At 33.6% G+C, this 27,268-nt stretch overlaps 1 protein-coding gene across 3 annotated transcripts in view; it reads left to right on the forward strand.

Moving 5' to 3' along the window:
* Window positions 1-27,268, forward strand: part of GLRB (glycine receptor beta) — a 101,719-nt gene that overhangs the window by 61,943 nt on the left and 12,508 nt on the right. For all 3 annotated transcript variants that reach the window (XM_073892414.1, XM_025873999.2, XM_073892415.1), the window contains 5 exons: window positions 3,395-3,624; window positions 3,728-3,810; window positions 5,360-5,500; window positions 10,550-10,702; window positions 24,339-24,631. In XM_073892414.1, coding sequence (XP_073748515.1) covers window positions 3,395-3,624; window positions 3,728-3,810; window positions 5,360-5,500; window positions 10,550-10,702; window positions 24,339-24,631 — 900 coding nt within the window. The remainder of the gene's footprint in view (window positions 1-3,394; window positions 3,625-3,727; window positions 3,811-5,359; window positions 5,501-10,549; window positions 10,703-24,338; window positions 24,632-27,268) is intronic.

Consider the following 27,268-nt stretch of genomic DNA (forward strand, 5'->3'; position numbering starts at 1 on the left):
CCTGTGGAGCAGGGAGCCCAATGCGGGGCTTGATCCCAGGACCCTGGGACCATGATCTGAGCTGAAGGCAGACGCTTAACGACTGACCCACCCAGGTGCCCCGAAAGTGGCTTCTTTTTAATTATGCAAATTATGCCAAAGTTAAATCTTAGAATTGCTTTAGTTCCTGTCAGATATCTTGAGTATTATAAAAAATATCAATATAATGTCATTGGAAATTAGTTACTAAGATGTAAACTAGAATACATTCCAAAATGTAGTAGTTTTAATCTAGGTATCTGTATCTCTAAACATACAACTAACATTCTATTAAAGTAAGAAAACCTAATATTAGACTAAAATAAAGCTTCTTGATTCTAAAAGCCACATTGGCAGAGTTTCTGAGAAGTGGCATCCAAATAACGCTGACAGACTCTTGTCAAGTATATGACAATCCCTCAACTGTTATTTTACTTTTCATCCATCTCTATTTCTGGCAAGGGTTTGCCGTGTATCAAAATAACAAAAAAATGCAAAGAAATAACTGAAATAGGACTAAATGTGCAAGGGCCATGCAGTGATAGTCATACAAGGATATGAGAGAGAAATTATTCATTCAATTGGCTATAGAATTTAGCCTTCAGTTCCCTAGCTGCCAGGCAGAAATAAAAACATGATGGGATACTTCAGTCTTGCTTTCCTGTAATAGGGAGCATATAAGAGAATCAGGAAAGTATTTTTAGTATAAACTCTGAGGAATAGATTTGTTTTTGCAAAGTGCTTAGACTAAGTATGCCTAGCACATAGTAAACACCTATATAATGATATTATAGTAGTATATGTATAAACAAATGAAAAAATTAAATAAATAAAGAAGAATTTATCTTGTGTATTTTCATATAATGGTCATTGACCAAAATAAGGAGTCGTGGCTTTAGTAACATGTTTATAAAAGATACATAAGCAACCTCATCTGGTTATTTTTCATACTAATCCTTGATAGCAAGTTAAGGACATGTATTTTATCATGACATTGTGAATGTAAATTTAAATATGGCAGTTTAAAGATGTAGTTTTTGATGATTTACCTTTTGATAAGACACAGTACATAGAGAAGGTAATAAAAATAGTTTTAGTGTATGTAATTTTAGAATACCAGTAATTTTAGCAGATCACTCCAAGGAAGCTTTTTAGCAAATAATTTGAAGTTGAATACTGTTAAGTGCTAAAAGTAATGTCAAAAGTATGTCAACCATGTGCTTTAGCTAAGGTAGTGTAATTGGTATTTTATTAGAAAATTAAACCTAGGAGTGCCTGGGTGGCTCAGTGGGTTCAGCATCAGAGGCTTGATTTTGGCTCAGGTCATAATCAGGGTCACGGGATGGAGCCCTGCATGGGGCTCTGTGTTCAGCAGGGAGTCTGCTTGAGATTCTCTCTCTTCCTCCCTCTCTGCCCCTCCTTGTGTGCTCTCTCTCTCTCCTTCTCAAATAAATGTCTTTTTTCAAAAAAAAGAAAATAATTGAACCTAATGTGTATTCCTTTTAAAGGGGAGGGCCATGCATGTTTGCCTGGAATGGATAAAAGCTTGCATCAGGAAGCAACATCAAGTCTTCTGGAAGTCTCACCATGTGATGTAGATAAGCCTTTGTCTTGGGCGCGTATGAGTTAATTCTTGTTGTCATAATCACTGTCAGATGTGAAGCAAATAAGTCCCATTATGAATTCTAAGATAGGTGTATATTTTGACGGTTCATGTAGTTGTACAATGCAGCTCTTTATTTTCCAGAGTTCTAGGCCTCCTCTATCCCCACCTTAACTCCATGTTCATCTGATTAGAAAATGTTATCTTTTTTTTTTATCAGTGGTGCAGGTATGTTCGGTGTCAGTTTATATAATCCTTAATTTATTTGACTTTGGCACTCTAGTGCCATCTGCATGTGATTTTTAAGAATCAATTTGTATTACACATGTTGAAGTTTTTATAAACCTTAAGTTTAGAGTAGCTATGAGATGTAGGCAGTTTAAATCTTATTTCACTGTCTATACTTCAGTATGTGGATATTGTTACTATGTACCTACCCTTCTACAATTACTATCCAGAGTCTGAAGATAATGTGAGAAAGTAAATTGTCCAAGCTTTTTCACTGGGACAATTACTATTCCTTGATTATGCTTTATTTTATATATTATACATATATAAAGCATGTGCACTTACATTTCATAGAAATCTGTTCTTGTTACTTAATAAAAGATGGTCTATAACTTCTTCCTAGTTACTTATTTAGATTTCGATTTGAAGTTTATTATTTAATTCATTTTGATCATGTTGAAAGGCTATGGGTAAGACAGTATTTTGTGAATCTTGAATGATTGAAAATAAGGAAGCTGAAGCCCAAAACAATTTTTACCTTGAGCACTTTTGTGCATCTTCTGAGTACAGTATATAATATTAAAATCAAAAGACCTGAGCACGATCTTCAGTGCTAAGTTTGTATATGCTAACAACCTGATTTTTGCCAGAACCCCATTTCACTGGCAGATATAAAATGTATTAAGGTATTGAACATGTTCCTAGGTTCACATATTCTTAAAATATATGTCTTGACATAATTTAATTTTTACAAAGTTTTAAAATGAAAATTTTTGGAGATAGACAAAAACACTGAAGTAAAATAGCCAGATATTTAGCAGATTTCAAAACATTTTTCTACTATAGTTAAATAAACATAATGCAAATTTTGATATGCTCATCTGTTTTGCATAATGCAATCTCATTTGACTATCTCAAATTCTCTCTACAATCATGTACATATATGAGTAGTCAAGAATAGTTTTTCTTTTTCCTTCTTACACATACATATATAAGTATGTGTGTTATAGTTATATACATGTTATATAATGTATATGTTATATATATGTATATTATTTTTATAGTTTGCTACTTAGTAAAAAGCAAATAGAAACATTTTCCCTTGGCTTCTTATCTATTTTTAATTTAATTTTATTCTACTTTTTTTGGGAAGAATAATGACAATATTTAGCTTTCTACTTTTTTTGGGAAGAATAATGACAATATTTAGCAGTCTCATGTTTTTACCATAACACCACTTAACAAACTGGTGTAATTGGCATTTGTATAAAGGTGAAGCAATTATTGGTAAAGTTATATTTTGATGTTGGAGCTAGCAAGTGCTAAGGAAATTTCTCTAGAGAGTTGTAAAATAGACACAAGGGTCTTTTTGTACTGCCCATGGGGCTCTTTATATTTAGTGACCAAGCGGTTTTGATCCTGTTTGATGGTGGGAGACTAAAAATATTTGTGCTGCTTATCACTGAAACTCTTTTTATTCTGGTGCTGAATATATTCTTTCAAATAGCAGTAAACACACACATGCACACAATTTTTTTTTTCCAGGACTATAGAGTTAACATTTTCTTGAGACAGAAATGGAATGATCCCAGGCTGAAGCTCCCTAGTGATTTTCGGGGCTCGGATGCACTGACGGTGGATCCCACAATGTACAAATGTCTGTGGAAACCTGACTTATTTTTTGCAAACGAAAAAAGTGCCAATTTTCATGATGTGACCCAGGAAAATATCCTTCTCTTTATTTTTCGTGATGGAGATGTTCTTGTCAGCATGAGGTATTCTTTAATATTTGTACAGATATATATATATATATTTTAAGTCAGATTATCACAGAGAAACATATTAAGTGACTTCTAAGACCTCTGTTTCTACTTTCAGGTTATCTATTACTCTTTCATGCCCTTTGGACTTGACCTTGTTTCCGATGGATACCCAACGTTGCAAGATGCAACTGGAGAGCTGTATGTAAATGAGACCCTAAGTGACTATAGCAATAAAAATGCTTAAAATTTCTAGGCAATACATTCTAATAGTCTCTTAGATAGCAATGGTAAAACTAATGCTTTTTATTACAAATAGTCATTAGAATAATTTATTTAGGAAAATTATTGTTATTCTTTTACTGTAACAATTACTAAGGTAGACACATCCTTTGGGTACTAGGTTTTGCTATCAGTTTATGTAGGTGTACACTTCTAACTTCTTCCAATTGCCATCGCCATTTGAATTGATAATATAAATAAAATAAAGGGGAAAACAGTATCTTAATAACTGTTCTGCTCTTAAAGCCACATGTTCAGAGCAGATAATTTGAAAACATTAAAAAACAGCACCTAAATCCTACCAAGTAGTCATTTTCTGTGGAGGTCTAAAAAATTTTTTTGCAAAATTGGAATTCTTGTGTTTCTATGATCATATGTTTTTCAGTTCATGAAAGAAGTATCATATTAAGGTATAAGGTATATTAATTAAAATGATTATTGAAATTGTTACTTATCAATTAATTCTCTATGATGCTTATCTTTTGAAAATAAAAGTAGGACATAAAACTTGAAAAACTAACACTAATATAAGGAAGCCTTGGCCTGAATACCTATATACCATGACCTATTTCAGCAACAAGTAAAGAATGATGGCCTTGTAAAATATCTTATATATACTTGCTAGATGATATGCTTTCAAGTTACTTTGTGGTTATCTGTTGTTTTTTTAAAAAAAAATTTACTGAAGCTGGAGGCTAAATTTGAACAATCTCTACTGCTAAGTATAAATTGAGATTTTACAGATGTACGTATGTACATTTTTGTGTATGTGTTGTATATATTTAGGCCTGTGTGTTAATATATATTTGTGTAAAAAATTCCAACTGGATATTTACGTTCAAATCTATTGCCAGATGCACTGAAGTATTGCTTTGAAAAAATCCATATACTCTAGAGTTGAACGGTATATTACCTAAACCCAAAATGTGTGCTTCCACATTTAATAATGATGTCCACTTGAGAGATTGTTTTACTGCTTTCCTGTGCAATGCAATGCCTTTAGGGAAATTTGTGGTTATTTCTTCAAAAGTATAAGTGATTCGGTGCTTAAGTTTTTTTTTAATTTCCAGGTAGCATATTGTATAATTGTGAATGAATCTATTCTGAATATATTCAGAAAGCTAGTATGACTTATTTATTACTTTTTATTGATGACAGTTCTGAATTCTGACATAGCAAAATACGCTGACTCTACATGAGGCAGTGAAATTGTAACTTTATGTATATTTATGATATGCTCATTGTTTTAGCTTGTTCTTTCTTTAAGTCAATTATCTGTAAATTTGTGCTAATGTTTTCATTGATGGCCATAGGTTTTATCTCTTTGCATTTTTAACAAAAATTTCATAGGAGAATGGCTTATTATCTTACCATTTCTGTGTTTAGTAACTGGATTCTCAAAATATGAAGAAAGTATTAATAATTATATTTCAAAATAATATTTTTATTTATTTACTTTTGTTTATAGTTGGCTACACAACTGATGACTTACGATTTATCTGGCAGTCAGGAGATCCTGTTCAGTTAGAAAAAATTGCCTTGCCTCAGTTTGATATTAAAAAGGAAGATATTGAATATGGTAACTGTACAAAATACTATAAAGGCACTGGTAAGTAATTGTCTTTGAATTAAACAAAACTAAATCCTTTTCCAAAGGTTCATTTTAATTTTAACATATGCTAGGAACAGAAGAAAATTAGTTAAAAAGTGAGTTCAATATTTACAAATAGTTTATCTTTGCATCCATATATTTAGATCTTTCATAAAATTACATTCAGTAAAGTTCTTAAAAATGTTTATTACTAAATAGTTTTGCTTTTCTTTATGTAATTCTAGATAACAAGAGGTTTTCAATTTTTTATTTTAGCAATATGAACTCTCCCAGGCAATGGTTTTCTTAGGTTTTGCCAAGAAACTCTGCTTCTGGCAAGTTTCAGTTTGGAGCCAAACATTATGGATTTGATCAATGTAATGCATATACACTTGTCTCTTGTCTTTTAGGCAGGCTGTAGATGTTGGTTGACCCATATTCTTAGTTTTACAAGGCACTGATCTTTATGCTGCGTAGGAAGCAATAAGTGTGGAGAATAACTGGACGTCAGTAAATACTCCCCATATAATATTGTTGGCCTAGATTATGGAACAGCTAATTGTGAGAAGCACAACAAACTAACCTCATTCATTACATTACCTCAAGCTTTGCAGAAATGAAAATATAATACCCACTAAGCAATACTTTAATAATACGATTCATATTCAACATTTGAGTCACAACTGATAGAGTTATTGAGGGTTTTAGATATTAAATATAATGTTTTTTCCCATAGTAACATACATAAAAGGCTGATTGATTTTGCTCATTACATTCAAACTAATCATTTCAACTTGTAAATTACACAATCCTGATTTTCTATGAGGAAGTAAGCAAAGGTATGACAAAGACGTTCAGAAATAGATATAATTAGGAGCGCCTGAGTGGCTCAGTTGGTTAAGTCCCCAACACTTGATTTTGGCTAGGGTCCTGAGATCAAACCAATGTAGGACTCTGCACTCAGCAGCTCAGCAAGGAGTCAGCTTGAGACTCTCTCTGCCCCTTCTCCCACACCCCTATGGTGCTTTTAAACTCTCTCTCTCTAAAATAAATAAATAAATCTTTAAAAAAAGAGAAATAGATACAATTTAACTTTAAATGTATTGCAACATTTATGTTGACTTGAAAAAATAAAAATATATAGTGTAATTGTGTGGAATTCAGGGAGATCAGATGCTTGAGCTTATAATGCTGCCATCATGGCATCATCAAAGACAAAATATAATACTAAAAAAAGCAGAGTGAACGTTTGCACATTTAGTGCTACAATAATGCAACACTTAGGCTACTTGGAGATAAAGTTAGTTTAAGCATCTGTTGTCATTCACCTTCCTTCACATAATTTAATGGATTATATAGCATTTATATATAAATAGTTCCTTCTCTTATAGAACTAATAGTATATTAGAACAAGAGAGATAATAAGCAAATATACTGCTAAAAGAATTTATAAAAGATTTTAAAAAGGAAAGCCTAAGAGCTCTTAAAAATTTGACCATCAGAGCACTCAATGAAGAAGTCATCGATACATGGACTTTTAGATATGGAAGTGATCTTATTGACAATTCTGAGCCAGTTCCTTTATTTAACACAGAAAATAACTGAGTAGCAGCGTGAGTGAGGGACTTACTGAATGTTACAGGCAAATCAATGTCAGCCACTGAACTAAGCACAGTACTCCTTTTCCCTGTACTCACTCAAATTAAGGAAATGGACTACAGTGTTTAGAAACTTTTACAGGTCACCTAGTAATGAAAAAAAAAATAAGTTGAAAGCCAAGGAATATCCTTTTGGGGTTGTTGTATAGAAATACATATTTAGTAGATGGCTTTTGCAGTTCTTGCTGTATGTTAGGCATTATTTTAGTGCTCTGCAGGAACTCTATATTTTAATCCTCACAACAACCCTATGAATTCAGTACTTTTATTTTCCCTATTTTACATGTTAGGATAATAGAGCAAAGACACTTAACCAAGTCATACTATTACTAAGTGGAATAGTGAGTCTGACATTATTATACTACCTGTGGAGTCAGTCCTGTTATACTTTGCAAATTATATGCTTAACATTTCAAAATGAATAGTCTCTAAATTGTTCTGAGAAATTTGAAATGACCCTATTGAAGTTTTAAACTTCATCTAAAGATTAAAATAAAACTAGTAATTTTATTTCTGATTTTATGTGATAGCATAAAATTATGAGATAGCATTGAAAATCCTGGGGGTGCTTATTTTTTTACCTTTAAGCCCTATATCTACAAATTTCCATTTAGGGGAATAAAGGAGACATCACTGCCCTTTTATAGATCTATATTCTAATATGGTACACACATAAAATAAATACTCTTCGTTTTTGTTCTTGAGAGATTACTCAAATTATAAGAAGTAAAGTTTTCTGTGGTACTTTTTGAGCTATTTTAAATAAGTCACAGATCTCTTATTAGCTAGAGAAAATAACAATAAAAGAAGTTATGTCTAACATAATGATAATTGTCATTTACTGTATTTCAGTAAACATGCATTTCAGTGTTTACATGAATCATCATATGAATATAAGCAAAACTTATTTTAATGTTTGGATAATATTTAGATATGCATTTACAAATGTGGTACCTTCTAAATATATGAATGCCTAATATGTTGAATAGTGAAAAAGATATAGACAGCAACGTTTACAAAATGATGGACAATATTTTCTTTAACTTATACAGAAATAATCAGAAATGATTTGGCTTTAGCTTTATTGAAAATTACAGTTTTTTAAAATTATAGATGTTACAAAGGTGGAGAGATATATAGGAAAACAAGTATACAAAAATACTTAAATTGCAAGCCTAAGTGAATAATAATGAAATAAAACCTCACAAGAAATAGAAAGTAAATTGAATTTGCCAATGAACATTTATATCAATTAGCTGCCCACCTGCCTCTCATAAATGTAACAGTACTAGGAAAAGATCAGAAAAGATCAAGAAATGTTTCTCATAAAAGTTTATGGAGCAAATCACTATAATATTCAAGCATGTATTTTATTGCCAAATTCATCCCAGTCCTGGGAAGCTCCCCCAGTGGGTGCCTTCATAAAAGGAGGGGGTGGAAGCTGGCTTCAGAGTATAGGATTCCTGTTTTTTAGGCTGTCATTTAAACGTGGTGGAATGGAATGCAAAATTCATTTTAAAGTGAGCAACTGTACAGTAAGCTCTTGTAATATTTGTGACAATTTAGGCTACCTAAAAATATGCAATAAGTAAATACATTTTGTTCTCTATCTCACAGCCCTAGGTAAACATAAAATGAACTTGAGTAAATGATGCTATTGCAAAGCCAGGTACTTCAGAACCACTTTGAGGAAATACTGTGAGCCTCTTAATTGCAGAAAATTGGACCTATAAAAGATTATATTTTGGAAATTTTGCACATGATCGCTAGTTAGTTGTTGTCCAGGCAGGAAGTTAAGATGAGGGGTGGGAAGACAAAAGAGAGGGAGTTTTCATTGTTTGACGTCTTGTATCTTTTTAAAACCTATGCATAATTTAAATTAATTGCCTAGTTTTAATGAAATTAAAATTTAAAAAATGACAAACATGCTGCGTTTTTCTTGGGGGGGTGGGTTTTGATATAATTTGGAAACATTTGGCATAATTAGAATTTACTTCAGTTCCGGTCAACTCTTTATTTTTGTTACATATTAGCCCCGATATCTTTCTAATCTCTCAGAGGTGGCAATGATTATAATTCACACTGGGAAAAGGATAGATTTCTGGTCTAAGTTATTTAGTAAGAGATTGTGAGTAGCTGTTTTTTTTTTTTAACATTTTTTTAAGAGCTTTTTGTGGGGCAGTACTGCCATAAGTTCCATTAATGAATGAATCTGAAGATTGTTCTAGTGCGAGAAGTGTGTATATTCTTACTAATTAGGAAAATTAGATAAATATTAGTTTTAAAATATAAAATAGTAAAAAGGTAATATCTTTTCCCCATAATTATTTTATTTATTCATTGATTTATTTGTTTCAACATTTTGAAACAATGATGTTTAAGCTCAACACAATTGGAAACATTTTAACTTTCTGTTATTTTCACATAACCTTGCTTTTTTTGAATGGCAAATGACATTTTTATCAAAATTAAGCACTTCAGGCATTAAATATTATATTTAACTTGCTAACTGAAAGGACTAAAGCATTTATAAAAAAAAAGTCTCAAACATCTAGAAGCGTCTCTTCTATTCTGGTGCTAGAACAATATCTTGTTACTTACTTTGTTTCTCAAGTCAGCAGAGGCTATGATGAGGCTGCCCATAATTTGTGATTAATTTGAGGGACTAGTTGGTGTCATGACATTTCTAGAATTATGTTGTAAGGCAATTTCTGCATTTGTCTCAGCTTGTGACAATGAAGTCCTTTCCCTCACAAAGCATGCTTGAGGGCCTGGAGTGGAGGAAGGGAGAGAATTGAGAGGAATATCAGATATCTACTCTTTATAATCTTTTATCTCTATAGAATGAAAACATGTATTTCTTATCCTTGCTAAGATTTACTTCTAATACACTTAATTTTTTAAGGCTTAAATATGCATAGGAGTTATCGTAGACTGCTATGCTTTCTAGATAAGAAGTGATACAGGTAGCTGAAAAATTATACTGACAATATATAGTCGTGGAATGTTTCTTTTTAGACTTGTTCCACTTTGATTTACTGCTCCCTATATGACTCCTTTAGATCAATTGCTCTGAGAGTGCCCATGGATAATGAAAAGTTTAAGTGCATTGCCAATTCCCTGAACAAAGACTTAAAAGCTGAGACACTGACATAGTGGAGCAGCATGTGGTATCTATTTCTCAACGTCATAATAAAGTTGTGAAAGGTCAGGTGAGATGGGTCCCATCATGTCAACCTTTTACATCAAATAAATTATATATTTATAGGGAAAAAACTCTTTTTGTGGAATTTACTTTGTGAAACTGCCTCAGATAGAAGTGACTTACAATTTATAGGTACACTATTGGTTTTTGCTGTTGTAGGTAGATGAGTCCCTCCTTTTTCTAACATAAGTTTGTTTCTGAAAGGGTACTACACCTGTGTGGAAGTCATCTTCACCCTGAGGAGGCAGGTCGGTTTTTACATGATGGGGGTCTATGCCCCAACCCTGCTGATAGTGGTTCTCTCCTGGCTCTCCTTCTGGATCAACCCAGATGCAAGTGCTGCCAGAGTGCCCCTGGGTAAAGTATTCCATGCTTCTTTCTCATGTCGGGAACATGTTATGTCCTTGCATAACTTGCTATATAATCAACTATTTTAAAACAGACTTTTAGAATTGAAGGCAACCTTTCTCTCGTCTGTTTTTAGACTTTCTTCAAAACTTGACATTGAACTAGATTTTCTCAATGTTTACGCACTCAATAATTAGACTAAGTTTTTTTCTTTTCATATCTTTGGGTATTTTAAACAGTTAATCTATCCTACTTTGACTTTCATGCAATAATTATTACTAAGTAATTTTCACAGAAAACTATAAGTCTAAAATCCCCAATAGTTCCAAACTTAAACACAGAACTATTATGATGGGAATCTTTCTAAATAATATTGTCTACTATCTCATACTCATTGTCAGGGAATATGTGGTACAATGTATCTTTTTAAACATGACTTCATGTCATTTTGTTAAACATCAATTATTGTGTGCTCTGTCATCAGGAGTGGCTAGGGAGAAGAAGAGCTGGTTATCCGTGCTCCCCCATTTGTTATTTTTAATGCTCTGTCACACAGAAACAGCATCAGCCAGTCTTGAAAATTGTGTGTATATAGGGGTGAAAAATTCTTTGCTTCATGAAATAATCAAGAGCTCTTCTAATGGATGAAGTGAATAAACTTAAAAATAAGGACATTGTTACAACAAATTTTGATTGTTTAGAGTGTTTTAAAATGTTTCATTACTGTGTGAATATATGTGTGTTTGTTTTCTGAATATTACCTGGAACTCATATAGGTAAGGCTGTGGGATATCTGACCTCTTAGTGACTGATTGGTTGCAGCATTTGATTTGTTATTTCCATAGAAAAGACCCTGTGCAAATCTCCCTCCTGACATATTGGGGGAATTAAATGAAATACAGATTTTAAAAAGTAGGCAACCAGGAAGAAGCAATGAAAATGACAGTTTTACCTGGATAAGAAATTTGATGGTTTATATTTAATAAGAGCCACAGAGACCAAATCTACATCTTAATAACCAGAAATGTGGGAAATTTCGTCCTAATTGTTATGTATCTAGAATGAAGACAATGACAATCCACTGATTAACTCCTTTAGGGGATGAGAGTGAACTCTGTAGTATACTGCACTGAGAAAAAAAACTCCTAAAAAACTAGTTGTATCCTTCCTTAGACTTGTCAAAAATGTCATGCATTTCCCCCAAATAGTTAATTTTTTTGCTTATTAGTAATATTGTACTCTTACACAGTGATAAAAATTGAAATGTCAGGCTTCCAAGAGTACTCTAGAGACATTTCAATCCCTGACATCTTCTTGAAGGATTTTTCTTTGTAAATCCCTTTCTATTACAGGACTTCTGTCATGAAGTCCCTAAACTGTCCACTTAACATCCAGTAGAACTGTTGTATGAAACAAATGTGTTTAATGGTTTAAAGTCAGTCTCTTCAGTTAAATCTGGATTTGAATTCCTGTTCTCTGCTTATTAGTTGTGACAATTTAGACAAACAGATCTAACCTCTTTAAACATACTCTGTTAAAATGTCAGTAGGGATGAAAAAATACTCAAAGGGTTCATTGGAGGATTGAAAATATGAGTGGAGAGTGCTTATTACACATTCAGGAGTTAATAATATGCCTCATTTATACATTACATTATAGTTTATAAAGCACTTTTCCACATTTGATTCATTCAGCAAGTATTTATTGTGCACCAACTACGTCCTAAGCAATATTCAAGAAGATAGGCATAGAGTTAACATAAATAGCAAATAGATAGTTAATGAAATAGATAAAACAAAAAGAAAACCCTAAGCCTCAATGAGTGTATTTTTTCTTGGAAAGAAAGAGACACCAAATAAGTACAATATGTAATATATAAGATAATGACATATAACTTCCAGTTGTAGAACAAATAAGTCATGATGATGAGAAGTACAGCATAGGGAATATAGTCAATAACATTGTAATAACAGGGTGTGGTGAGTGGTGACGGCTACATTTAATCATTATGAGCATTGAGCAATGTATAAAATTGTGGAATCATTGTGTTGTACACCTAAAACTAATATAACATTGTATGTCAACCACACTTCAGTTAAAAAAAAGTTCCTAATGCCCAGGGAGTGGGTGGAAAGATGATGTGGGGACAGAGAGTTCAGGGACAGCAGCCTGCTTGTCAGGAATTGCTCAGAGAGAAGTGATATTGGATAAAAATGTGATGGAGGTGAAGAAATGAATCACTGTGGATATCTAGGAAAGAATGAGCCAGGATAGTGATCATCAAGGCCAGCATTCCTGAGGCAGGAACATGCTTGGAATATTTTGGGACTGCCAAGGCCAATGTGGCTGGAGCAGAATGAGTGAAAGAATGATTAGTAGATGAGATCAGAAAGAGAACAATGGTGAGGAGACCATATAACATCTCCTAAGGGGGCATTCTGAAGATTTTGGGTTTTATTCCGAGTGAAATGGGAAGCCCTTGAGGGCTTTTGCACATGATCTGCTTTAAATTTTAACAGATTCTCCTTACCTGCTTTGTGTAGAACCCACTAAAAGGAGGCTTGGGTGGAAGCAAGGAAAGCAGTTAGGAAGCTATAATAGTCCAGGTGAAACAATCACAGTATTGCCAGGGGGGTAGAGATGCTCACAAATAGCTGATGGATATGGTAGAGATAAAGAGTTTTGTAAATGTGTTATATGCAGGATTTAAGAAAGCAGACTCAAAGCTGACTTCAAAGGTTTTTCTGGCTGAGAATCCAGGAAGATGAAGCTGCCACTAAATTAGATGGGAAAAGCTTCGTGTAAAGTAGGTTTGAGAAGATGGGCAGACTAGGAGCTTCTTTTTGGACATGTTAAGTTCGAGATATCTTTTAGGCAGTGTTATCAGGTAGTCAGTTGGATATACAGGTCTGGGGTTTCTAGGAGAGATCAAGGCTCGTAGTAAGAACTTCAGATTTATCTGAAGTTGCTTATGTTTATATTTGTCTTTAAAGTGATGAGACTGGAGTACAGGTAGAGAAGACATCTAACAACTCAACCTTTGAGACTGAGAAGATGAGTAACAACCAGCATGATGTAGGTTCCTGGGAGCCAAATGGAGAAAGCATTTCTAGGTGAAGGGAGTGATCAGTCAAGCTGCTTATAAACCAAGTGAGTTTGGGGCTAAATATTGTCATTGGATTCAGCAACCTGGGGAAGTCACTGGTGTCCATGATAAGGACAGTTTCCATAGAGTGACAAGAGGAAAGCTTGGTTGGAGTGACTTCAAGAGAGAACAGGAGGGGAGGAACTATTGGCATCCGGTATAAACAACCCATTGGAGATTGTTAACTGTAAAAAGAAAAAGAGAATAAGGAAATAACTGGGGTGGGAATAGGAGTTGAGAGGTTTCTGGTTTTTGTTTTTAAGGTGGACAAAATCACAGTATGTTTATTTTTGGTGGAAAACAAACACTAACAAAGGAACAAATGAGAGATGGAAGAAGTACAGGAGCAGAGTCCCTGAGAAGTGAGAGGGGATGAGATCTGGTAGACAGATTGGCCTTTGCTAGGACAAAGTGGATTTGTCCCAGGGATCAGCAAACTCCTTCTGTTAAGGCCTGATAGTAAATAGTCCATGTTTGTGGGCCATATGGTTTTTGTTGCAACTCCTAAACAATAGGAGTTGACAGTACATAATTGAATGGATGTTGGTGTGTTCCAGTGCCCTGTGCATCAGTTTACTGTCCCCTTATCTACGATATCAGGAGAGAAGGCAGAGTATGTAGGTATAGACAGAGATGGGTGAGTAGATATGGTAGTGGGGGCTTGTAAATAATTTTGTTTTCCTAATAAAATAGGGAGAAAGATCATGAGTTGCCAGTGAGATAGGATAGATTATTGTGAGTTTGAAGAGACAGAGAAGGTAGTGAATAGGCAAGGGGTAGGGACATATTTATGTTTTTGACATGTATTCATGATGTTGCTTATGTTTATATTTGGCTCTATCTTATTGCTGAGCAGTATTTCATAGTATGGATACAGCACAGTTTGTTTTTCCATTCAATAATTGATAGACATTTAGATTGTTTCCAATCTAAATAATGTTATTATAAATAATGTTGCTATGAATAATTGTGTACAAGTCTCTGTATGGACATATGTTTTCATTACTCTTGGGTAAATACCCAGGAATGAGATTTCTTGATTTTAAAGTAAAAATATGTTTTGCTTTTAAAAAATTTAATTATTTTATTTTATTTTTATTAAGTTTTTAAGTTTTATTTTAATTCCAGTATAGTTAACATACAGTATTATATTAGTTGCAGCTGTACAATGTAGTGATTCAACTGTTCTGTATATTACTCAGTGCTCATCATGATAAGTGTGCATTTAATCCCCTCCACCTATTTCACCCATCCCCCCATCCTTGTCGCCTCTGTCGCCAGTCTGTTCTCAATAGTTAAGAGTCTACTTTTTGATTTGTCTCTCTTTCTCTCGTCTTTTTTTTTCTTTTGTTCATTTGTTTTGTTTCTTAAATTCCACATACGAGTGAAATTGTATAGTATTTGTCTTTCTCTGACTGACTTATTTCGCTTAGCATTATATTCTCTATCTCCATCCATTTGTTGTAAATTTCAATTTCATACATTTTTTTGTCTGAATAATATTCCATGGTATGTTTATGTGTGTGTGTGTGTATGTGTGTGTGTGTATATACCACATCTCCTTTATTCAGCTATGGATGGGTACTTGGGCTGCTTCCATAATTTGGCTATTGCAAATAATGCTGTAATAAACATAGGGTGGCATGTATCCCTTTGAATTAGTGTTTCTGTATTTTTATGGTAAATACCTGGTGCTGCAATTACTGGATCAAAGGGTAGTTCTATTTTTAATTTTTTGAGGAACTTCCACCTTGTTTTCCACAGTGGTTGCACCAGTTTGCATTCCCACCAACAGTGTACGAGGGTTCTTTTTTCTCCACATCTTCACCAACACTTGCTGTTTCTTGTGTTTTTGATTTTAGCATTCTGACAGGTGTGAGATGATATCAAAATACGTTTTACTTTTATAAAATACTACGATAGTGTTTATCAAAAAGATGGCACCATTTGCTTCACATACTCCCTAACATTTAGTGTTCTTACCTTTTATAGCTCTCTAGGATAATGTTGAATAGAATTGTTGAGACATGGTTTATTCCTGATTCTAGGTAGAAATAACTGAGCCATTCATTATTGAGTGTGGTAGTAGCTATAGATTTTTTGTAGATGTCTTAATTGGATTGAATAGATTCCATTTTCTTTCTAGTTGGCTGTTTTTTTTAATCATGTATGATAAAATTTGATTGAATTTTGATTGAGTTTAAATTTGGTTGAATTTTGCCAAATACTTTTTCTGCATGTATTTAAATATTTAGATGGGTTTTCATCTTTATTTTGGTGAATTATATTGATTGATTTCTAGATGTTACATGAGTTGCAAAAATTATTAGCATAAAAATATGTTCATAATATTTCTTTATACCTTTAATGTCTGGCTGTAGTGGTATCCCAGATGTTGTTCCTGATATTGTTAAATTGTGAATTTTCTTTTTCTTGATCATTCTAGCTAAAGGCTTATCCATTTTCTTGACACTTTCAAAATCTCAGTTTTCATTTCATTTATCTTTTCTATTATTCTTTTTGTTGATTTTTAGCTCTTTATTAATTTATTCTTTTTAATTAGTTTGGATTTAATTGGATCTCTTTTTGATGCCTAAAGTGGGAACTCAGATAATTGATTTTAGACCTTTTTTTCTTTTCTAATATGAGCACTTAAAGTTATAAATTTCCCTATAAGCATCTGCTACTATTCACAAATTTTGATATATTGTGTTTTCATCTTCTTTCAGTTAAAAATATTTTTTGATTTCTTTTGTGATTTCTTTGGCCCATGGATTCTGTTTGATTTCCAAATATTTAGAATTTTAATAAGTACCTGAACATGATTTTAATTTTATTTTAATGCTTTTTGATTTTGTCAGAATATGATTTCAAACTATTTTTTTGAAACTTTTTTTTATGGCCCAGACCAGCATATGTCTCCTGGTAACAATACCATGTTCACTTGCAAAGTATACTTGTCATGGTTGGGTGTAGTGTTCTATAAATATCAGTGGAGTCAAGTTGTTTGATAGTACTATTGAAATCTTTTGTCTTTTGTCTAGTTATTTTTGTAACTATTGGTGAGAGAGTTATTCAATATCTCCCACTATATAGAATTATGCTTCAGGTATTTGGAAGCTCTGTTACTAAACCATTACATATTTATAATTTTATCTAAAAAAGAAATCATATTACTTTAATGTATGATTTAATGTATATTACTTTAATAAAAAGATAGTCCATGCAAATGGAAACAAAACTGGAGTAGCTATACTTATAACAGAAATAGACTTTAAAAAAGAGACTGTAGGGCCCCATGGGTGGCTCAGTTGGTTAAGCATCTGCCTTCAGTTCAGGTCATGATCCCAGGGTTCTGGGATCAAGCCCCACATCAGGCTCCCTGGTCAGTGGGGAGTCTGCTTTTCCCTCTGCCTCTCATCCCACTTGTGCTCTCTCTCTCTCACAAATAAATAAATAAAGTCCTTAAAAAAAAAAGTGGAAACTGTAATGAGACAAAGAAGGGCATTACATAATGACAAAGAGGCCAATCCAGCAAGAGAATATAATATTTGTAAATATTTATGCACCCAACATAGGAGCACATAAATATGTAAAGCAAATATTCACAGACCTAAAGGGGGAATAGATAGCAATACATAATTGAAGGAAACCCTAATACCCCCATTTATACTAATGGATAGATCATCCAGACAGAAAATCAATAAACATCAGCCTTAAACATCATGTTAGACCATATGGACTTAACAGATACAGAATATTCCATCTAAGAGCAGCAGAATACATATTCTCAAGAGTACATAGAGCATTTTCCAAGATAGATCATATGTTAGGCTGAAAAACAAGTTTTAATAAATTTAAGAGGATTGAAGGCACATCAAGCAGTTTTTCAAACCAAATGGTATGAAACCAGAAATTATAAAGATTTCTTTATTTAAGAGAGAGAGTGCCCATGCATGGGAGTGGGGGCAGGGGCAGAGGGAAAGGGAGAGAGAATCTCAAGCAGACTCCCCGCTGAGCATAGAGCCTGACACAGAGCTCAATCCCATGATCCTGATCATGACTTCAGCCGAAACCAAGAGTTGGAAGGTTAACCAACGAAGCCACCCAGGTGCCCCTGAAACTAGAAATTAATTACACAAAGAAAACTGCAAAATCGACACATTTCTGGAGATTAAACAGCATGCAACTGAACAACCAATGGGTCAAAAAATCAAAAGAGAAATTAAAAAATACCTTGAGACAAATGAAAATAAATGTAACATGCCAAAATTTATGGATGCAACAAATGTGGTTTTAAGAGGGAAGTCCATAGTGATAAATGCTTACCTCAAGACACAAGAAAAGTCACATATAAACAACCTAACTTTATACCTGCAGGAACTAGAAAAAAGAACAAATGAAGTCCAAAGTAAGTAGATGAAAGGAAATAAAGATTATAGTACAAATAAGTGGTGACTCAAAAGACAAGAGAAAAGATCAGTGAAACTAAAAGCTGGCTCTTTGGAAAGAAACAAAATTGTAAAAAGAAACAATTTAGCTAGATTCACTGAGAAAGAGAGAATGCTCGAATCAATAAAATCAGGAAAAAAGAGACATTACAACTGATATCAGGAAACATGAAGGGTCATGAAAGACTACTAGAAACAATTATATACCAACAAATGGACAACCTAGAGGAAATGGATAAATATACAACCTATGAAGCCCAAATCATGATGAAATAGCAAATTCAAACAGAAGGATTACCAGCACGGAGATTAAATCAGTAATCAAAAACCTCCCAAAAAGCAAAAGTCCTGGACCAAACAACATCACTGGTGAATTCTACCAAATATTTAAAGAAGAATTAATACTAATTTTTCTCAAACTCTTCCAAAAAATGGAAGAGGGGAGAACTCTCCCAAACATTTGACAAGGTCAGCATTACTCAGACAAGAATGCCACACACTAAAAAGATTACAGTACAATATCCCTGATGAATATACATGCAAAAATCCTTAACAAAATATTAGTAAATCTAATTCAAGAGTACATTAAAAGTATCATACACTGTGATCAAGTGGAATTTATTCCAGAAATATAAGAATGGTTCAATATCTGTACATCAGTCAGTGTGATACACCACATTAACAAAATGAATGATAAAACTCCTATGATCATCTCAGTACATACAGAAAAAGCATTTGAAACATTTAACATCCACTTATGATAAAAAAATATACTCTCAACAAAGATATAGAATGTACCTCAACGTAATAAAAGCTGTATGTGACAAGCCGACAGTCAACATATTATACTTAACAGTGAAAACCTGAAAGCTTTCCATCTAAGATCAGGAATAAGACAAGGATATCCACTCTTGCTATTTTTATTTAACATAGTATTGGAAGTCTTAGCCAGAGCAATTAGGCAAGAAAAAGAGATAAGCATCTAAATTGGAAAGGAAGAATTAAAACTGTCACTATTTGCAGATGACATATACAGAAAACCATGAAGACTCCATCAAAAAACTGCTAGAATTAACAAATGAATTCAGTAAAGTTGCAAGATACAAAATCAACACATAAAAATCTATTGTTGTGTTTCTTTACACTAATTATGAGCTATAAGAGAAATTAAGAAAATCCTATCTGTCATCGCATTAAAAAGCATAAAATACTTAGGAATAAATTTAACCAAGGATGTAAATGAACTGTATATTGAAAACTACAAGTTACTGATGAAATAAATTGAAGACAATGCAAATAAATGAAAAGATATTCCATACCCATGGATTAGAAGATTGATATTGTTAAAATGTCTATACTACTCCAAGCAGTACACAAATTCAGTGGACTCTCTATCAAAATTCCAATAGCATTTTTCACAGAAATAGAATAATCCTAAAATTTGTATGTAGCTACAAAAGATGCCGAATAGCCAGAGCAGTCTTGAGAAAGAAAAACAAAGCTGGAGGTATCCACATTCCCTGATTTCAAACTATACTACAAAGCTGTAGCAATTAAAACAGTATTGTATTGACATGAAAAATAGACACACAGATTAATGAAACAGAATAGAGAGCCCAGAAATTGACCATGCATATATGGTCAATTAATTTATGGCAGAGGAGCCAAGAATATACAATTGAGAAAGGACAGTTTCTTCAATAGTGTTGGGAAAATTGGACAGTCACTAGCAAAAGAATGAAACTGGACCACTTTCTTATACCATACACAAAAATTAACACAAAATGGATTAAAGACTTAAGTGTAAGACCTGAAACCATAAACCTCCTAGAAGAAAACAGGTGGTAAACTCCTTGACATAGGTCTTGGTGATGATTTTTTGAATCTGACATCAAAAGCAAAAGAATCAAAAGCAAAAATAAACAAGTGGGACTGTATTGAACTAAAAAGCTTCTGCACAGCAAAGGAAACCATCAATAAAATGAAAAAATAACCTACCAAATTGGAGAAAGCAATTGCAAATCATATATCTAATAACTCTAATATCTAAAATATACAAAAACTTAGACAACTCAATAGCAAAAAAACAAAAACAAAAACAAAACAAAATGAAACAGAAAAAAAAATCCAGTTAAAAAATGGGCAGAAGACTTGAAGAGACGTTTTTCCAAGACTTACAGAGGGCCAATAAACACATGAAAAGATGCTCAACATTCTCCCAATCTCATTTTGATTTACCTTTTCCATTGTTAACAAACATGAAAGCTCCCTCTATGAATTTTAGGTAAAGAATTTTGTCTTTAGCTACTTCTTTAAGTATAGAAGTAACTATGCAAGTAACTTTGAAGTAACTTTTATAAATTATACTAACATTCCCTTTCTCTGGTACATAAAACTCTTTAACTGCTGCTAAAAAGGGATTTTTCAAACAAATAACTTTCAGTCAAAAAGATTAATAATTTAGGTTACAAGTCAGACCTCTAGCAGACCATGCATACATAGATTTCTTTCTTGTACTCTTTTCATCTGGAATAAGATCTCTTACAGAAATGTCAAAAAGTATTTTTGGATTCCCACATAATATTAACAATGGTTTTCCTTTTGGTATCCTTTGATTAAGGCATTGTGAAATGATAACATCTTAATATAATTTAGTAGTACTTCTAAATAAATTTTCATTTTATTAATCACAATTCCACATATATGAATTTTATAATTGCTTAATGAGATAAAAATCATTTGGAGTTTAGATAGGTATGAGAACACTTGCAGTTACTCCTTGACCAGTTCATGACATTTGTTATTACATTAGCATGATACTCTCTAGCTCCATCCTTATTGCTGCAAATGTGCAAGATCTCATTTTTTTTTGATGGCTGAGTAATATTACACCATATATATATATATATATATATATATATATATATATACACACACATATATACCACATCTTCTTTATCCATTCATCTATCATTGGACACTTGGTTTGCTTTCATATCTTGGCTATTGTAAATAATCCTGCAATAAACTTAGGGGTACAGATATCTTTTCAAATTACAGTTTTCATTTTCTTTGAGTAGATACCTAGTAGTGGAATTTCTTCTGAGTGGTTTATAATTTATTAAAATTCAGACAAAATTTCACTATGCATTATTTACCAGTGAAGTAATTTTATTTGAAGAATATGTTAAGATAATGCCACCATATTTGTCTAAAGAAATATTAATTGCTCAGATTTCATTTTTTAAAAAGATTTTGTTTATTTGTTTAGAGAGAGAGAGTGTGTGTGAATGGGGGTTGGGGTAGAGGGAGAGCGAGAGAGAGAAAATCAGCAGACTCCATACTGAGTTCAGAGCCTGGGGCAGGTCCCAATTTCACACCCCAAGATCATGACCTCAGCCGAAATCAAGAGTCGCCACTTAACCGACTGAGCCATCCAGGTGCCCCATGATTTCCTATTTTAGGATAAAAAGAACAAATGGGCATTTCCTATTTTAATATGATTTCCTAAAGAGAAGGCATACAGTGATGTTCACATTCTCCTCCTCCATAACTCATCTCCATTTCTAGTCTTTCATCTTCGAAATGATAAAAACTGTAATAGAATTGACTATCATGGTTTCTAACTTAATACCTGGGATTATCAATACCTCCTTTCTCCCCCCCCCAAAAATCCATAATGTCATATCGTTCCTTTTAAAAGGCAGTCCCTTCTCTGTTTCTTTGGTCTCCTCCTTGGACACTCCAACATTTCTTCCTCACAAAGTTTTCTATATTTTCAACATGACCTCCATCTGCATGATACTGGCTTATCTTTCCTTCTACAAAACTCTCACGTGCATTGTGCTGTATCATGGTCATCAATTTTGTGTTTCTTGGCCTTTACCTAACCTAACTCAGCATTTTCATACCAAAGTCATTATCTTTTCCAAGTCTCTTCTTCCCATCTTTCATGGGTACTTTCCTAGTAATCTGTTTTTCAGAAAATTGTCTCAATCTTTTCCTTCTTCCTTCAATAACCAAGTCTTTAAAAAATGTTCTCTTCAAAATCCTTTTTATATCAGTTCTGTCCTTCTTTTCCTCATGCTTTGTTTCTGCAACTACTATTTTTTTTTAAAGATTTTATGTATTTATTTGACAGAGAGAGAGATAGCGAGAGCGGGAACACGAGCAGGGGGAGGGGCAGAGGGAGAAGCGGGCGCGGGGCTCGATCCCAGGACCCTGGGACCATGACCGGAGCCGCAGGCAGACTCTCAATGACTGAGCCACCCGGGCGCCTCTGCGACTACTATTTTTTTCCTTTCTTTGTCTCTTTTGTACATCCCTACCAAAGTAATGTTATTCAACATTCTTTTGCTAATTTCATTTCTCTTCCCTCAGTTTACAGTTCCTTAATATTTTTTACCAAACATGGTAAATTCATTATAATGCTTTTAGGACCTTCTATAATCTGACATTATTCTCCATTTTCTCATGAAGTTTCTAATATATCAGAAAATATTCAGGCATACTACTAAGTTTGATACATTCTGTGTTATTGAGGAACGTGAAATGCTATGGAAACACGGAAAATGGTGTGTCAATATAGTCTATCTCAAGGAATTAAGTAAGGCTTGTTTTTGATTGATAGGTTGGCGCATAACATTTGATTAAGAATAGAAAAATTGACTTGGAAATATAATTTGCCAAATTAATGCCCATAGGTATAATTAACTGTAGTTTCAATCGATAAGTGATAGGACTTGGGATTTTTATGTTATTTTCCACTTCCAGGTTAGAAACCTTAAGACCTATATTAACTTTAAAAAATATAATCCTATTAATTAGTTCTTAGTTTTCCTGAGGACTAAGGATAGTTAGTGTGATAGCAGATTAGATGTTTATCAAATCTTTATATTCTAAACAATATTGTTTCTATCTGCTAGAAACCTTTCTTAGAGAATCTTTTAACTCTTGAATACTTACAAAAATACAAGCCAACAAACGCTATACCTTTCAGGAGCCACTGAATGCAACTGATGGAATATATTTTTCAATGTTTTAACTGATGATTAATACTAATATACTACCTGCCATATTTCCAAGGCAAGAGAAAAGAGAGCCAAGTGTATCTGTATTAGGATAACATATTCATTAATTCTTAGTGGTGGTCAAATCTGAGAATAAAAAAGTGCACTTGGCCCCATATGTGAATTGGACTCACAGAGTCAAGGCACACCTGTTTCCTACATGGCTGAAAGTGAGTCTCCCTTAACATCATGTAAGACTTTTTCTGACCCAGTGTGTTATTGGTAGTCAGTGCCAGTGGGTCATATTTGCCCATCCCCTCTTCTGAAAATATAAAGGAAGGAAGGAAGAGACAAAAGGGAAAGGCTGGGAGTGTGGCAAGTGTAAAGAAAAGGAGGGATATAAATTAATGCAATTTTCCTTTAGGATCTTACAATTATTTGACTTAAATTGATATATAACTAGTTAGCTTTCCATAAATGGTTAATATTACCTATAGCAGAATATTATTCTTTCCTTGAAAAGCTGAAATCATTTGTTTCCCTGAAATAATCAGGGATGCTCTGTCTTTATCTTTTCTATTAGATTTTGTTTTTTAATTATGAGGCTTATCAGAAAATTGCTTTATATGTTCTATTCTTGCTCAGGTATAATTCTTGATGGGGTAAAATTCAGTTCTATAACTGTCTAAAATAAAGCTGAAAAATGGCATAACTAATTAGAGAGCTTTATGGCTTTCTCTGAGATACTACAAAATAGTTTTAGACATCTATAGTATTTAAACCAGATCTAAATTGTGTTTTTAAACCTTGGTTTAAATGTCTGTTTACTTTTAAATATTAAATATTTACAAACATCTCCAACTACATTCACTAATCCTAACATAAAAGGTATGTCAGTATTGTTTTTTCTACTCTTTGAGCTTGAAAGAGACCTGAGGAGCACTGAAACTTACTGGAGAGTCATATTGTCAAAAAGTATTGTTTGCAGAACGTTTCACAGGGGTAAAAAGCAATTTTAACTCCCATTTCTGTTTCTGTAGGTATCTTCTCGGTACTCAGCTTGGCCTCCGAGTGTACAACACTTGCTGCTGAACTTCCCAAAGTATCCTACGTGAAGGCTCTTGATGTATGGCTCATTGCTTGTCTTCTTTTTGGGTTTGCTTCACTGGTGGAGTATGCTGTCGTCCAGGTGATGTTGAATAACCCCAAAAGAGTTGAAGCAGAAAAAGCCAGAATTGCTAAGGCTGAGCAAGCAGATGGGAAAAGTGGAAATGCTGCTAAAAAGAATACTGTGAATGGTACAGGGACTCCTGTTCACATTAGCACTTTGCAGGTAAGAATAAAACTATACAGGGAAATTATTTCCCCCATCCTTTCTGCAGTATCAGGAGAAAGATACTTTTCTGTGTGTGTGAAGTTTTGATAGAATTGGTATGCTGTCATTTCTCTTTCACAGAGGAAAAGGAACTGTACACAGCATACTTTTTTGGGAAAGAAATAAAAAAACACTTAGGTTAAATACTAATTAAGAAAAAGAAATCAACAGCTTATCAAATTTCTCGAAGACTTTCCATGGAGTTTCATGGTACATTTCTGCTTTGATGGCTACCATTGAATGTGGAGATCTTGCCAAAGTATTGACCTTCCTCCTGTTCCTCACTTGATAAGCCATCACTGAGAGGCCAGAGGACTGCCGGGAGCACTGATCTTCTGTCATCATTGAAGACCTTAGCGGAGCCCATGCTCTTGATAAAACCCCCTACTATCCCCCACCGAGTTAGAGAGCTACACACAGAGTATGTTAGGCAGGCTACTTATTTATCAGATGCCTGGCTCCTAGAGAAACTATACCCAGAGTCTGGGATCTGTCCAGCCCAGTGGTGAGTGCTTACAGAATTGGACCTTGCTTTATCACTTGATCATAGATCTAAGAATAATAGGCAGTGCCTTTAGATTCTGATAAATTCTGGGGCAAGAGTCTATTTCATGGATTATGAATTGCCTCCTCTGCCTATATTATGGCCCCATCTTAATGGGGCCATTAGTCTATTTGTTAATTACCACCATATCCCTTACCTAGAATGTTAGACAAGTATGCCACATACACATTTTTAAATGCAAAAGCAGGCAAACTGTTTTTATGTGGTGCTGCCTGAAGCTAGATTTTTTAGAAAAATTAAAAATTTTTTTTTGTTCTGGTTGTCATTAAATTCATTTTCTGCATCTACAGCCAAGACTCTCTGCAATGTTAGTTGCTACTTTGTTGGAAGGCTTTTCAGGCCTTATAAATCGTTATACCCTAAGTCCCTTTATGAAGAATAAGTATACAATTTTCATTAATACAGAGCTATCATGACCTTAGGGAGGTCATATATTTGGCATGTCTTTTTCCATCCTTTTCCATCCAGCATGTTTATATCATTATGTTTGAAGTGAGTTTCTTGTAGACAACATATATTGTTGATTTATGACTTTTAATCTGCTCCACCACTCTCATGTTTTAATTGGTATACTTAGATCATTTAACTTTAATATAAGTATTGATATATTAGGGCTTCAGTCTATTGTTTTATGTTTCATTTTCTTATCTCCCTCTTTTCTGTTTCTTGCTTTCATGAAGGTTACTTAAACATTTTATTGAATGACATTTTGAGTTTTTTATATTGTTTTTAAGTGTATCTCTTTGTTTATCTTGTTTATTGGTTGTTCTAGGTACTAATTACATGTACATAACTTATCACGGTCTACTGGTGTCATTATTTTGCCAGTTTGTGTGATGTGTAGAAACATTACATTCTTTAACATTCCTTTACCTTTCTGTTTATGATAGAATTGTAAATATTTCTTAGAACCTAATTAGAAAGTGTTATACTTTTTGTTTCACTATCAAACATAGTTTAGAAAACTGAGAGGGAGAAGGAAAACTTATTGTCTTTATATATCTTTTTGCTTACCATGTTCTTGCTTTTATTCTGATATGTCTTCCATTGTTTACTTTTAGAGAATTTCCATTATCCATTACTTTGGGTGGTGCTGCTGGTAACAAATTGTTCTAGTTTTCCTTCATCTGAGGAAGTCTTGATTTCCCCTTCATTTCTGAAGGATAATTTCACTAGGTACAGGATTCTGAGTTGACAGTTCCTTTAGCACATAAAAAACATTGTGCTACCTCCTTCTGGCCTCTGTAGCCTCTGATGAGAACCTCACTTAATTCATATGGTTTTTTCCCCTAAGGGTAAACTGTCATTTTTCTCTGGCCACCTTCAAGACTTCTTTTGGTCTTTATTATTCAGAAGTTAAATTCTATGTTTTGGTGTGGATTTCTTTGCGTTTATCCTGTTTGGGATTTGTTCAGCTTGTTTAAAAATGTAGACTTAAAGGGGCGCCTGGGTGGCTGTGTGGGTTAAACGTCTGCTTTCAGCTCAGGTCATGATCCCAGGATCCTGGGATCGAGTCCCACCTCGGGCTCTCTGCTCAGCAAGGGACCTGCTTCTCCTTCTGCCCCTCTCCTGATCGTGTACTCACTTGCACGTGTGTGCTCTCTCTCTCTCAAGTAAATAAACAAAATCTTAAAAATTTTTTTTTAATTTTTTTAAATGTAGGCTTATGTTTCTTGGTAAATTTGGAGAGTTTTCAGCTATTATTTTCTCTAGTACCTTTTCAGATCTGCTTTCTTTCTCCCATCTTTCTCAGACTCTGATGACACAACTGTTAGATCCTTTGTTATAGTCCCACAGATTCCTAATGCTTTTCAATTTTTCTAGTTGATTTTCTCTGTTTTGTTGAGACTGGATAATTTCTTTGGTTATGTGTTCTAATTCACTGATTCTTTCCTCTGCCCCTTCCATTTTTCTGTTGAGCTCATCCACTGAGATTTATATTTTGCTTAATGTATTTTTCAGTTTTAAACCTTCCATTTGGTCTGTCTTTTTTCTTTCTTTCTTTCTTTCTTTCTTTCTTTCTTTCTTTC

The sequence above is a fragment of the Callorhinus ursinus genome, unplaced genomic scaffold (genome assembly GCF_003265705.2).
Source record: "Callorhinus ursinus isolate GAN/ISIS: 27379988/994484 unplaced genomic scaffold, GSC_fseal_2.0 scaffold4, whole genome shotgun sequence".
In the NCBI taxonomy this organism is placed as follows: domain Eukaryota; kingdom Metazoa; phylum Chordata; class Mammalia; order Carnivora; family Otariidae; genus Callorhinus; species Callorhinus ursinus.